This window comes from Lithobates pipiens, unplaced genomic scaffold (genome assembly GCF_037356315.1).
Source record: "Lithobates pipiens isolate NorthernLeopardFrog02 unplaced genomic scaffold, aLitPip1_a1.2 Scaffold_28, whole genome shotgun sequence".
Taxonomy (NCBI): domain Eukaryota; kingdom Metazoa; phylum Chordata; class Amphibia; order Anura; family Ranidae; genus Lithobates; species Lithobates pipiens.
This window is the reverse complement of record NW_027507789.1, coordinates 5,818,436-5,832,621: the sequence shown is the minus strand read 5'-3', so window position 1 is coordinate 5,832,621 and position 14,186 is coordinate 5,818,436. Positions and strand designations below refer to the sequence as shown.

General features: G+C 40.2%; 1 protein-coding gene across 1 annotated transcript in view; it reads left to right on the top strand.

Annotated features, from left to right (window-relative positions):
• The first annotated feature begins 260 nt into the window (after positions 1-260).
• Positions 261-14,186, top strand: part of LOC143935035 (heparan sulfate glucosamine 3-O-sulfotransferase 3B1-like) — a 44,078-nt gene continuing 30,152 nt past the window's right edge. The window contains exon 1 of the mRNA XM_077458621.1: positions 261-740. Within this exon, the coding sequence (XP_077314747.1) occupies positions 403-740 (338 nt within the window). The 5' untranslated portion in view covers positions 261-402. The remainder of the gene's footprint in view (positions 741-14,186) is intronic.

Below are 14,186 nucleotides of genomic sequence, written 5' to 3'. Positions count from 1 at the left end.
AGGCAATGTTCTTCTGGGATCTCTGATCCTCTCTCATCCATCCTACATCTGAAGCAGCTCTGTCCTCCTCCAAGCTCTATATAGGATCAGCGGCCAATCAGAAGGCATGGCCAGCTGCCAGGCACCCTCATCCCATTGGCCTCCCTTTATCAACAAATGGCTAATTTGCATAGGCTGCCGTGGTGTGATTGGCGGGGAGGTGTGTCTGGTCCCGCCCCCTGCCATGGATGGGGAGCTCTCAGTGCTCGGGCAGTCAGTGGTGTTGTTGGATCTCCACCTGGAAGGAGGATAGGAGAGGTGTGGGAGTCATGTCGGTCCTCGGTCCGGATCTATGGATTGTGCTGTGGGGGGAGTAGGTTCCCTGGGCTGGGGGTGCCGGGTGATGATGAGACCCCCTCCTCTATGGATGTCCCCCCCGTGTCCTCTCTGAGAAGAAGGCTCGTCCTCCCTCTCTGCACCATGCTCATCCTCGGACTCTACATGATCTATTCCTGTGCCGGCTCCTGCGCCCCCCTCCCCGCCGCACCCCCCGGGGCCACATCGGACGATGGAGCGCCGATCTCCACCTTCTACAACGGATCGGGGAGCAAGAAGCTTCCCCAGGCCATCATCATCGGGGTGAAGAAAGGGGGGACCCGGGCTTTGCTGGAGTTCCTCAGGGTGCATCCCGACATCAGGGCTGTGGGGGCCGAACCCCACTTCTTCGATCGCAACTACGACATGGGACTGGACTGGTACAGGTGAGATCGGCCGATGTCATGATTGGGGGTGTGATGGGGTGCGATGTGTGGGTGATGATTGGGGGGGTGATGGGGTGCGATGTGTGGGTGATGATTGGGGGGGGGTTATGGGGTGCGATGTGTGATTATTGGGGGTGTGATGGGGTGCGATGTGTGGGTGATGATTGGGGGTGTGATGGGTGGGTGATGATTGGGGGGGTCATGGGGTGCGATGTGTGATTATTGGGGGTTCAATTCCGGATCGCAATGTTGCAAATAGAATTTCCCGACAATTCCATCTCCCTCCATACCTGCCGATCTCAGTCTATATCCCTCCATCTGTATACAGGAGATCCTTCCCAGATCTGTATTATATAGAATATCTCCCATTATCCCCTCTCATCCCTCTGTATATGGACCCATCGATCTCTGGATTTCCATAGCGATCTCTATACCAATACATTGTATATTTCTTCTGTATATTCCTTTATTTCTCTATATAAATGCCCATCATATCCTCTCTCTAGATCTCCTCCATATCTCTGCCCATTATATATTCCTATTCCCTTTACAACTTCCAGTCTCTATCATTATATATACCCTGCATGTTCTCTCTGTATATGGATCCTCTGTTCCTTTATATGTATAGATCTCTCTACACACATTATACCTTCCCTATAGAACACCTCTGTGTACATCTATTCTTCTGTATCCCTGGTATATCCTCTCTCTGTATAACCCCCCCCCCCCCCCCCCCCATCTATATGTTCCTTATAATAGATCTCTCTACAAGTTATATTGTCTTCTTCTCTATCCCCATATAATATCCTCAGATCTCCTCTATATCTGTTCCTTTATAATGTCATCTCTCATGTGCGTGTATATGTATGTATATATATATAATCTCCCAATCTCTCTGTATATCTGCCCCTATATATCCTCAGGTTATATCTGTTCCTTGATAATATTATCCATCTCTCTCTCTTCTCTCTATATAGAACCCCCCAATCTCTCTGTAGATTTTATTCCCAGGATTTGTCCTCCCATCTTCTAAATCCGTATGTTCCTTCATACTAAACTATCTCTGGCCATGATCTCCATTCCTTCTCTCCATACAACTGCCCATCGCTCCATATATCTACTCCTCTCAGCTCTTTGGATGTCCCTCACTGCCCATACAGGGTATGTCTTCTCGCTGCCCAACCTATATGCCCCATTGCTGCCCACCCTATATGCCACATCTTTCTTGTGTGTCACCCTTCCATTCCCTCTTTCAATCTCTTCTCCGTCTTTCCTTTTTTTTACTCTTTTTTTCATTTATCTCACCCTCTCCCTCCATCGCTTTCACTCTCTTCATCTCTTTCTCCACTCTGTATGAAAGTATTAGGGTCTAGCAGTCTCTCTCTCCCCTATGTATGAAAATATTGGGGTCAGCAGTCTCGGTCTCTCTCCCTTATGTATGAAATGATTGGGGGTCTAGCAGTCTCTCTCTCTCCCCTATGTATGAAATGATTGGGGGACTAGCAGTCTCTCTCTCTCTCCCCTATGTATGAAATGATTGGGGGTCTAGCAGTCTCTCTCGCCCCTACATATAAAATGATTGGGGTCTAGAAGTGTCTCTCTCTCTCTCTCTCTCTCTCCTCTATGTATGAAATGATTGGGGTCTAGAAGTCTTGGTCTCTCTCCCCTATGTATGAAATGATTGGGGTCTAGCAGTCTCGGTCTCTCCTCTATGTATGAAATGATTGGGGTCTAGCAGTCTCGGTCTCTCCTCTATGCATGAAATGATTGGGGTCTAGCAGTCTCTGTCTCTCTCCTCTATGTATGAAATGATTGGGGTCTAGCAGTCTCTGTCTCTCTCCTCTATGTATGAAATGATTGGGGTCTAGCAGTCTCGGTCTCTCTGATCTATGTATGAAATGATTGGGGTCTAGCAGTCTCTGTCTCTCTCCTCTATGTATGAAATGATTGGGGTCTAGCAGTCTCTGTCTCTCTCCTCTATGTATGAAATGATTGGGGTCTAGCAGTCTCTGTCTCTCTCCTCTATGTATGAAATGATTGGGGTCTAGCAGTCTCTGTCTCTCTCCTCTATGTATGAAATGATTGGGGTCTAGCAGTCTCGGTCTCTCTCCTCTATGTATGAAATGATTGGGGTCTAGCAGTCTCGGTCTCTCTGATCTATGTATGAAATGATTGGGGTCTAGCAGTCTCTGTCTCTCTCCTCTATGTATGAAATGATTGGGGTCTAGCAGTCTCTGTCTCTCTCCTCTATGTATGAAATGATTGGGGTCTAGCAGTCTCTGTCTCTCTCCTCTATGTATGAAATTATTGGGGTCAAGCAGTCTCGGTCTCTCTCCTCTATGTATGAAATGATTGGGGTCTAGCAGTCTCGGTCTCTCTGATCTATGTATGAAATGATTGGGGTCTACATGACTCCGGTCTGCTCTGCCCAACCATGGTCCATACATTACAGATCCCTCGTAGTCTATATACAATGTAACAAGTCAGTGATGGGCTCTATCACCTCCTTGCTGTCCAGGTACTGTCAGGGTTTGTGGTGTCCCTGGAACAGTCCTTGTTCCATTGATGCTCCATTCTATTCATATTAACTGATCATAATGTCTGATTTGGTTTTATTTCTGAATTTCCAGATTGCCTCTAGTAAGGTCTAAGCACCGTCCAGCCTCTCAGCTGGTCCCTCTTTATAGTTGTATTAACCAAAAGAAATGAGACTGGACTTGTGTGACGTTTGCTATCTCCAGCTCTCCGTACACAATGCTCATTAGAAATGGATTATGAATCATTATGTAAAATATCAGTCCAGTCTATGGCTGGTACAATACAACAAAAGCCTTGGGTTGAACAATGTCTACATCTACCCTGATCAATAAATGTATTCATTCCCTGAATTTGTATATTCCCATTATATCCCAAGGTGCTGTACAGAGAACCATTTCCAGCATCAATTCCCGTGCCACAGGAGCTTACACTCTAATATCCCTTCAACGGTCATACAGATGCATGCTAAGGGAAGTTTCAGCCTAGCAGTACATCTTCTAGAGGAAACCCACATGAAAACGGGGAAAATGATTAAATTCTATGTGGGAACTGAGCCTGGGACCCCAATACATAAAAGGGAAGAGTGGTGACCACTTGTCCAGGTGCCATATAGATAAAGCCACGTATGTAGAGCACTCGTCTCTGATCTGCAGCTTATCTGAAGGCTGGATTTGTGTCAGGTGATCCCAAATAATACACTTCTCCTACCCTTAACCCACATCTTCGTGTTCCCATACACACTCCTCAGGGACACTCGACTTAAGCCAAACCTTGGCTGCTACAAGCCTTTCTCTTCAAAGATAAGGGTGCAGGCAGTGGGGGAGTGTGGGATCTCTTTAGGCTTGCTTTGTAAAGATTCATAATTTATCAGAAGAGCCCTGTAACACACACACTCCGAGGGGGGTCACAGGCTCCCCTCCAAGACATGGCCCAATTGGTATTGATCCGGGAGCATCGATGACGTACAATGAATCCAGCGTGTTATAAGATTGCAGTGAAGATCTAATTTTCCTTTATCGAAAATGGGTTAGTGCCTTACAATATAAAACAAAATTAAAAAATAAAATAAAAAATAGCTTAGCTGTGCTTTGATGCTAATCTGTAATTTGGGCAGGGTGGGGGGGGGGGGGGGGTTTACTACCCTGGGGGATTTCTGTTGCAGGCTGAAATTAGGCAACAATAAACTATTGATTTTTTTTTTCCCTTTCTTCATGCCCAGACCACTTTTGTGTGGCCTCGCTGTCCTTTCATCAAAATGCATTTTCCCCCCATACATTATAGATGGAGGAGACCGTAAGCGCCACTTACTGCACAAGTGCGCTTCTTGTAAGGTTCGGCCTAATCTGATAAGACCAGAAAGAAAAAAAAAAAAAAACGCAGCCGGAAAGCTCCCCAAGAATGAATTGTGATCATAGAAGGGTGATGGCGGAAAAAGACCAAGTGGTCCATCGAGTCCCCCCCCCCCCCCCCCCCCACCGTTTATTTTTTTTTGTTTTTGATCTTTATGTATAGTAACTCACAATACATCATTGCAGTATAGATTGCCGGTGTTACTATCAGTGTCAGTTTAATATGTAGAGTAGGTTTGGTGCCCCCGATTTATTGCATTTCCACTCTCGTTTTAAGTGATCTAATTTTTTTGTAATTTTTTTTGTGAAAACAGTTTGGTATTTTGTTTTTTGTTTTTGAGACCGGCGGCTCGAAACCTTTTAGGATTTTCATTTTAAACTCCATAAAAGACAAGCGTACCCATCGTTCCAGTATGAGCTGTGAATGTTCTAAGGATAGAGTTGCAGTGATCCCTGTTGAGAATAAAGGGGCATTGCAGCTTCACGGTATTTGCAGTACAGAACAGTTATCGCCTTGGGACAAATAGAATCCCGAGGAGGCAGAACAAGCGTCTAAATGTTTACAGTCATATCAATCTTTTCACGTAATTTAAGGCAGTGGGGTGTATTTTTTTTTTTTTTAAAGGAGTGGAGAATGTTCACTTTGCAAAGTAAACGTTCACTTCATTCATAAGCAGATATCCTGTATTTTTTTTTTTTTTATTATGTTTTCACATTTTCTTAGTTTTTTTATCATTGGATATATTTTGCAAAATGAATTCTGACTTAGTTGCAATTTGAAAATGTAATATATTATCTACTGATTTAGAAAATTCAAGCTAATGCAAAAGAATGGCATGCGAAGACTTGGCCAAAAAATAAAATTTTAGTGCTAATCTGATCACAAATGTAGTGTCCTAAAAAAATTTAAGTCAAAAGACATTGTTTCAAAAAAGTTAAAACAAAAAAGACAGTTTCAAAAAAGTTAAAAGATGCACATCCAAAAAAGTTAAAATAAAAGATACAGTTTCAAAAAAGTTAAAATAAAAGACAGTTTCAAAAAACTTAAAATAAAAGACTGTTTCAAAAAACTTAAAAGACACAGTTTCCAATAGTTAAAATAAAACCTACAGTTCCAAAAAAGTTAAAATAAAAAGATACAGTTCCAAAAAAGTTAAAAAAAAACTAGTTTCAAAAAAAGTTAAAAAAGATACGGTTGCAACACCCTTTCATGAAAAATAAAAAGCTAGGAAAAAGTTAATAAAATTGAACTCCCTTAATGTAAAGTCTGTTTTAAAAAGTTCGAACATTACTTTTATTAATTCAGTAAATATTTTTATTCATGAGAAATTTTAAATGTTTTGCAATTTAAATAAATAATAATAATTTCTCAGAATTAGCAGCAAGGTTTTAATCCTCTATTCCTCACTCTCGTACAATTTTCCCTTTGATTTCATTTAAGAATTTTTTTTTTTTTATTTTTTTTTGTGTGGAATGTTTGATGTTTTTGTTTTCCAATTTAAAACACTGGCTCTTTTGACAAGGAAAATGTCATTTTTTTTCTCCCCCTCCCAACCCAATAATGAGCTCTCGCCATGTGCAAGCATCCTAATATTCTTCTAACATCTTTTGAACTTCGATATCCTGACAGAGATCAAATTGAGAAACGCATGAATTATCGTCTGTAGAGCTGAAAGGGGAAGTGCATAAATATTTATTTACTTTTTTCTTTTTCTTTTTTTTTTTTTTTGCATAAAAAGAATAGTGTTAAAGTAACAATTTTTCACTAGGCTCTCTCGTCTTTAATCTGGCTTCAAAAGAACAGACTAGGAAAAAAAAAAAAAAAGAAGACTTGTTACGACAGGGATGTGAACATTACCACACACAAAAAAATGCCTTGGGAAGATTCTGTGTCATAATAATGTTTTGTTCTGCCCTTTGCTCTTGAAACTTTTGTTCTCAAAACCTTTTACTCCCTCCCTTTTTTTTTTTTATGGGAAACGACAGCTCAGGACTTCTGTTCTTTTAAATGCTTTTACTAAGTCACCTAAAATGTTTGAGCTGTGTTCACGTTGTTTTAGTTTAATCTCACTTTGTTTTATTTTTTTCTCTCTTTTATGTCCTAAAAAAAAGAGATTTAAAAACACTTTATAATTTAAGTCACAAGTAGAATTTTTTTTATTTTTTCTTTAATTCAATATGGTGCTGTGGAAGGTTAATTTATCTGAAATAATAGTAATGGATTTTTCTTGACTGGGCGCAGGTTATGGGACAGTAGTGACAGGACACTACAACGGACAGATGATGGCGTTAAATTGTTCCGACAATCCTGTTCGTGAAAATCTTGCTAATAAATAATACCTGATTAAAAAAAAAAAAATGTAAAAAATTGATCTGGCAATCAAACATTGAGGTTTTTAAGAAAAAAATAAAACTGGAAAATGCAAAACCTGGTGCAGCTCTGCATAGGAACCAATCAGCTTTCAGGATTTATTGTCAAAGCTTATTTAAACAAGTTAGAAGCTGATTGGCTCCCATGCACAGCTGCACCAGGTTTTGCGCTCTCCAGTTTTAGTAAATCAATCCCAATGTGTCATGTAGTAAAATATAGGGGAAAAAAAATGGAAACATCAGTGTTGTATGATGTGATGCTGTTTGTTCTATTATTATTTTTTTGGGAAAAAAAAAAAAAAACTTTGACCAAAAGCGGTGCTTTTATTTATTAAGTCATATTTTCTTGTTCATACAAAGTTTGCTGTCAGTTTGGGTAATTTCACAACTTTATATGAAGTAGAGTGTTTACATCGGGTGTCAGTGTTTTTCTGCAGGGAGGACAAGGTGTCTGAAATAGTGACAGTGATTGAGTTGCCAAACTTTCCTTTCAACTTTGGAAAAGAACTGGCTTGAATTTATTATACTTTTTTTTTTCTTTTTTTTTTTTTGGTAAAACGTAATATTTTATGTGTGTGTGGGTATAATAAAATGATTTTATATATATATATATATATATATATATATATATATATATATATATATATATAGAGAGAGAGAGAGAGAGAGAGAGAGATGGATATAGGATGTGTGTAAATAAAGAAAACAAATACAATATAAATATATATATATAAGCAAAATGGTTTTCAGTTTTGCTCTTTATCTGTCTCTCTCTAACAAAAAATATAACATAAATACAATTATATATATATATATATATATATATATATATATATATATATATATATATATATATATATTTTTTTTTTTTTTTTTTTTTTTTTTTTTTTTATTATATTTTTTGTTATAGAGAGACAGATAAAGAGCAAAACTGTCTCAAAAAAAGCAAACTAAACTATATTCTGCAATTTTACAAAAAATGATATTATACATATACATGTGCATAGAGAGAGAACAGACATTGTAGATGGGTGGGGGGCAGGGAAGTAGAAAATCCTCTAAGAGGTACAGGTATCCAAGTATATAATGGGGATGATTTACTAAAGGCAAACAGACTGTGCATTCTGAAAGTGCAATTGCTCAAGAAGTTAGTAAATTAGGTAAAGTGTCACTTTGCAAAGCTTACCCAATCACAGGCAAGAAAGGGGTAATAAAATAAAAAAACAGCATTTTTTGCATGAGCATGATTGGATGGCGGAAGTCATCAGAGCTTCCTCTCATTTACTAAGCTCTAGAGCAACTGCACTGGCAGAGTGCGCAGTTTATTTGCCTTTAGTAAATCTGCCCCAGTGTGTGCTTGTAAAGAAGGGTTGGGCAGGTTGGGCTCCTGCACGGGACAGTAAGGCATCCCAGTATACATAGATCTGTACATTTTTGGCTCCGTTAAGCTTTTCCAACATATCCGACTTCCATAAAAGAGAGTTATTTTTACTCAGCCCATAGATGGCATAGAGAACATTACAAGAGAAAGCTTTTTCCACGTCTATTTTTGGCTTCAATAAGCTGCCGGCATTATAATGGCACCTGGGCATTGGCTGATGCTGCCAAGAGACGAGGTATAGGATTTCAAATTTGTAAACCTAATTAAGGAGTATGGTAACAAAATATATGAATTGTTAACTCGCATATCCCTTTCCGCTGAGTTAACTATGGCGAGCGCGGCTAAACCGCGTATGGAGGGTGGAAGACTATGGGCAACGCACGGTAGACTAGGCTCGGGTTCTGAAATTTGTTCAATTTAAGGGATTGACTTTGAACAAAAAAAAAAAATCTAAAACTCTGCAGTCTTCTGTCATAGAATGACAAAGTAATGTATATGTAAAAATACAATAAAAAGATCAATGATAAGACTTCCAAAACAAATAAAAAATTACAATTACACAACAAAGTGGCAACTATAGGTCCCAAAAATGGTGTAAAAATGTAAATCAACCTTCAGTCATTACAGGCAAAATTTCTGTAGTAAATCTGGTGTTGTAAGTGGAACTTTTCAGTGGAAATGAATCCTTGGTGTTCCAGAAGTTGTACGAGTCAAAGTTGTATTAGTTTGTATTTGTATTGCTCTTTTTTGATGAGTTTTTTTTTTTTAAACTCGGCGATTGGATTGGTTAGCCAACATCACGTGGCGCATAGAAATTAGATTAGTAAAAGGTGAATTCCGATTGGTTTTTAGGTTCCTACAATTTGCCCAACTGAAAAAGCTTGTATGGGTTGACTGTACACCGGTGTTGGCACTGGTTATCCCCAGTGTAACCGGCATTGCAAGAGATTAGGGATAGTAAGTACCTCACCCCTCTAACATTTTTGCTCAAGAGACACTCAATAGAGATTGGAGAAGGTAGGTAAAGAGCTGCCTAGGAACTACAAATCCCAGATTATATACAGTGAACACCAAGCAGAAGAAGCAGCTGCATATGCTCAGACGTGAGTATGACAGAGCATCGAAAGGAGTTGTTACCAACCACGTTGATGGTAGTGCTGAGCAAAGCTCTGCCAATGGGAAAATAAACGGCTTTAAACCGAGGCTGATGAAACATTCCCATTCATTCAGTCTTAAAATGCACACGCTGGGATTCCTGTAGCACAATCTGTATATTCGATGATGAGGCCATGGAAGATCAAACTATGAACGATCAGCTTCTGAATGCACTCTCTACTGCAGGGGTCTCAAACTGGCGGCCCTCCAGCTGTTGTGAAACTACAACTCCCATCATGCCTCTACCTGTGGGAGTCATGCTTGTAACTGTCAGCCTTGCGATGCCTCATGGAACTTGTAGTTTCACAACAGCTGGAGGGCGGCCAGTTCCAGGCGGCACATGGTCTGTAGCTACACCACAGTTCTTGATGCTGAAGTTTGCAAAAGTGGCCACACACCTATCCATATGATCGTTAGATAGATTGTACAGTGCAACGCAACTGATCAAATTGAAAAGTCTCCTCCTGTCTCAGGTTACATTCTTTAAAAAAAAAAAAAAAAAAATCCAATGTGGTTTCCCTCTGTTTTTATTCAGGTTCCCAAAATCTGCCCGCCAGCTCCTAGAGTTCTACTTTAATTTACTGGATTCCAACCCACATTAATGAGATGTTTGGGAGTAGGCATCAAGGCATGCAACATGAGCAAACATGTGGCCTGGCAATGGGGAAAGTTAATGGAATTGTGGGGGCTCGTCAGTAGAGGGATCCTCAGCAGGAAGGAAGGAAGGAGGTCCTGATTTTTCTGTATAGTTATCTCTTGAGGGGTCACCAGAAGGAGGTCCCGATTGCTCTATATTGATCACTAGAAGGAATACGAGCAGGAGAAAGGAGGTCCCGATTGCTCTATATAGATCACCAGCAGGAGAAAGGAGGCCCCAAGTGGTTTTTATAGATCATTGGGGACATTACCAGCAGGAGGAAGGAGGTCCTGGTTGGTCTATATAGATCATTAAGGGGGGGGGGGGGGTTACCAGCAGGAGGAAGGGGGTCCTGATTGGTCTATTTAGATCACTAGAGGGGTTACTAGCAGGAGAAGATGGTCCTGATCTTTCTATATAGATCTTTAGTCATGTCTAAAAAGATCACCAGAAGGAGAAAGGAAGTCCTGATTCCTCTATATAGATCATTAGAGAGATCACCAGGAGGAGGATGGAGGTCCTGATTGCTCTATATAGATCATTAGACGGATCACTTAGATACTTCTCTCTAGAGGGATCACCAGGAGGAAGAAAGTCCTCATTCCTCTACATAGATCATGAGATGGATCACTAGGAATAGAATGGAGGTCTTGATTTCTCTATATAGAGCTTTAGTTATAACTAGAGAGGTCACCAGCAGGTGGTCCTGATTGGTCTATATAGATCATTAGAGGGGTCACCATCAGAGGGAAGGAGGTCCTGATTGGTCTATATAGAGAATTAGAGGGATCGCTGGGAGGAGGATGGAGGTCCTGATTGCTCTATATAGAGCTTTAGTTATAACTAGAGGAGGTCACCGGCAGGAGGTCCTGATTTCCCTATTGAGCTCTTTAGCTGGACCTCATTTAGAATACTGTATCTAGTTCTGAAGACCTTACTTAAAAGATACAGTCCAGAGATGGCCAATAAAAATGGAGAATGAAACCCATTAGGAGAGACTGCAGAAATCATATGTACGGAGGAAAAAGGGAAAAGGATGGACATGACTAAAACCTTTAAACACATGAAGGGTGTGAATAAGGATCAGAAGGGCAGCATTTTCAATACGAAGCGAAGATCAAGAACACGGGTAAATTACTTCAATCTACTGGGAGGGAAGTTCAAACTAACCTTAGAAAGTTTTATTTTGGCAAAAGAGTAGTTGAGTCAGTCAACAGTAAGTGAATAAAAAAAAAAAGCTTTGGGCAAAACATATCAAACAAGTGGCAGTCCCGAAGGACTACTTGGTCTAGTTCTGCCATCGCTCTTCTATGTTTCATGATAACCTATGACGCTTAACAAGTGTTCAGATGGGGACTGCTGACATACTACTTCCAGGTCCTTGACTAAAACTCTCAAAGCCAGTTGGTCAGCATAAAATCTCAGGAACTTGCGTTTTCAAAAGCAGTAAACAGTGACTTGTTTAGAGGTGGCCAATATTTGAATGAACAGGATACCTACCGAAGAAGCCTCCAATGAACTTCCCCGGAGAGTGCATCAGTTACAGGAAGTGACTTCAATGACCCGGGAGCTACATCCCACCAAAACACCACCCACAACCAGGCGCACAGAATGATAGTCATCCCACCAAAACACCACAACCAGGGGCACAGAATGATATTCATCCCACCAAAACACCACGACCAGGGGCACAGAATGATAGTCATCCCACCAAAACACCACAACCAGGGGCACAGAATGATAGTCATCCCACCAAAACACCATGACCAGGGGCACAGAATGATGGTCATCCCACCAAAACACCACGACCAGGGGCACAGAATGATAGTCATCCCACCAAAACACCACGACAAGGGGCACAGAATGATAGTCATCCCACCAAAACACCACGACCAGGGGCACAGAATGATGGTCATCCCACCAAAACACCACGACCAGGGGCACAGAATGATAGTCATCCCACCAAAACAACACGACCAGGGGCACAGAATGATAGTCATCCCACCAAAACAACACGACCAGGGGCACAGAATGATAGTCATCCCACCAAAACACCACGACCAGGGGCACAGAATGATAGTCATCCCACCAAAACACCACAACCAGGGGCACAGAATGATAGTCATCCCACCAAAACACCACGACCAGGGGCACAGAATGATGGTCATCCCACCAAAACACCACGACCAGGGGCACAGAATGATAGTCATCCCACCAAAACACCACAACCAGGGGCACAGAATGATAGTCATCCCACCAAAACACCACGACCAGGGGCACAGAATGATAGTCATCCCACCAAAACAACACGACCAGGGGCACAGAATTACAGCTTCTCAATGAGGTTCCTCTCGAACTTTGTGAACGATTCCCTTCAATCTAGTTGTGATGTAGGAGGGCCGAATCTTATGGAGGTTTGTTATGCGATGGGTGGTTTGCGGTCCTAGAGACCAGGGTCCAGCAGCACCTGTGGGGTCCTACTGGAGTTTACTAAAGTTTTGAAAGGATGGGAGCACCACACCAGCTTTTATAGGCCTGCTGAAGATTTTATTGTTTTTCGAGGGCTCAGCACCCCCCCCCCCCCCCTTAATCAGGGCTTCAATTGAACTTTTTAAAACACACAGGATCCTTGTGATACACTAATTCCTAAACACAAGGCGCATCAAACTAAAATAAACAAAAAAGGGAAATGTTTGGAAAAGAACAGTAGACGAATTGGCCTACTGTATATCTAGGAACTCTACTTAGTTGCAACCGTATAACTTCATTCTACAAAATGGCCTCAACCAGAGGCCGGCCCTATGCACAGCAATCCCCTTCTCCTAAATTCTCTATCACAGCCAAAGCTATGGAGTTTGGATTTTTCACTAAATATCTTACACTAAAAAAACAAACAAAAAAACAAAAGCAAATAAATATATACCACATGTGGTATTAAAGTGCACCTGTCTCCCCTATATTCTGTAGGCAACCCAAATTCAAACAGTTTTGCAACAACACAAGATACAATATATAGTATTATATACGACGTCTAGAAGTTAGTTTTTGGGTTCACTAAGGCCAAAACAACGATCAGAGCGCAGTAACTCATAGCAACTAATAGTGTACTATGGCGAAATCAGGGAGTTGGCGTCTGGCTCGCTAAACCTGTTTATACAGCTAATAGGTATTTAAAAGGAACGGGATTAGCCCGTAATATGTTGCAGATTTATTTTTCAACTTTTTTTTATTTTTTTATTGTAGTCTGGTTTACATTACCTATTGTATTAACCTTGAACATACCTCAGCCATATTATTCACAGTTCAGGGCAAGAGGAGGACTATTTTATTAAATATAGTGATTTATGGCAAGCTCTGACAATTCTATCTGTAATAAACCAACCAATTTGAATATAAACCGGCGCTTTTCTTAACTATACAAAAGTGAAAAGTGATATATATATATATTTTTTTTTCTTCGGTTTTAACATCCATAATATTTATTTTGGAAATGAATATCTCGCATGGTGCCAAAACTTTCCTGATTCTCATTAGGCAGTTGACAAAAAGTGAACTGACTAAAAAAGGTGTTTTAGTATACCGAATTAATCTACTTATGCATTTTCCATCCACTTAAATTCATACCACATTTTTATATATTATTTTTTTTTTTTCATTGCCGTTTTCATTTTCCCTCTACCGATACTTTTTTTTATTTTTTTTATTCTATATTAATATTTAATCATTTAGTTCTTTTACATTATTCAGCAGGTCTTATGGTTTCTTAAATTACACTTGTTAAAATAAAATCAACATTGTGTCTTAAAAAAAAAAAAAAAAGTTTTAAAGAAAAAAATCCACTGTGTCCTCGTCCTAATTTTTCATTAGGTACCAAAATAATTATTTTACATTTCTCAGTACTGTTGATTCAGTGTGAACTATGGCATAGAACTGCTGTCAGAAATGTATTCATTCCTGACAATAAATACAAATAAATAGAATTTAAATTTCAAATATTGTAGGACTGTGCAAATTGG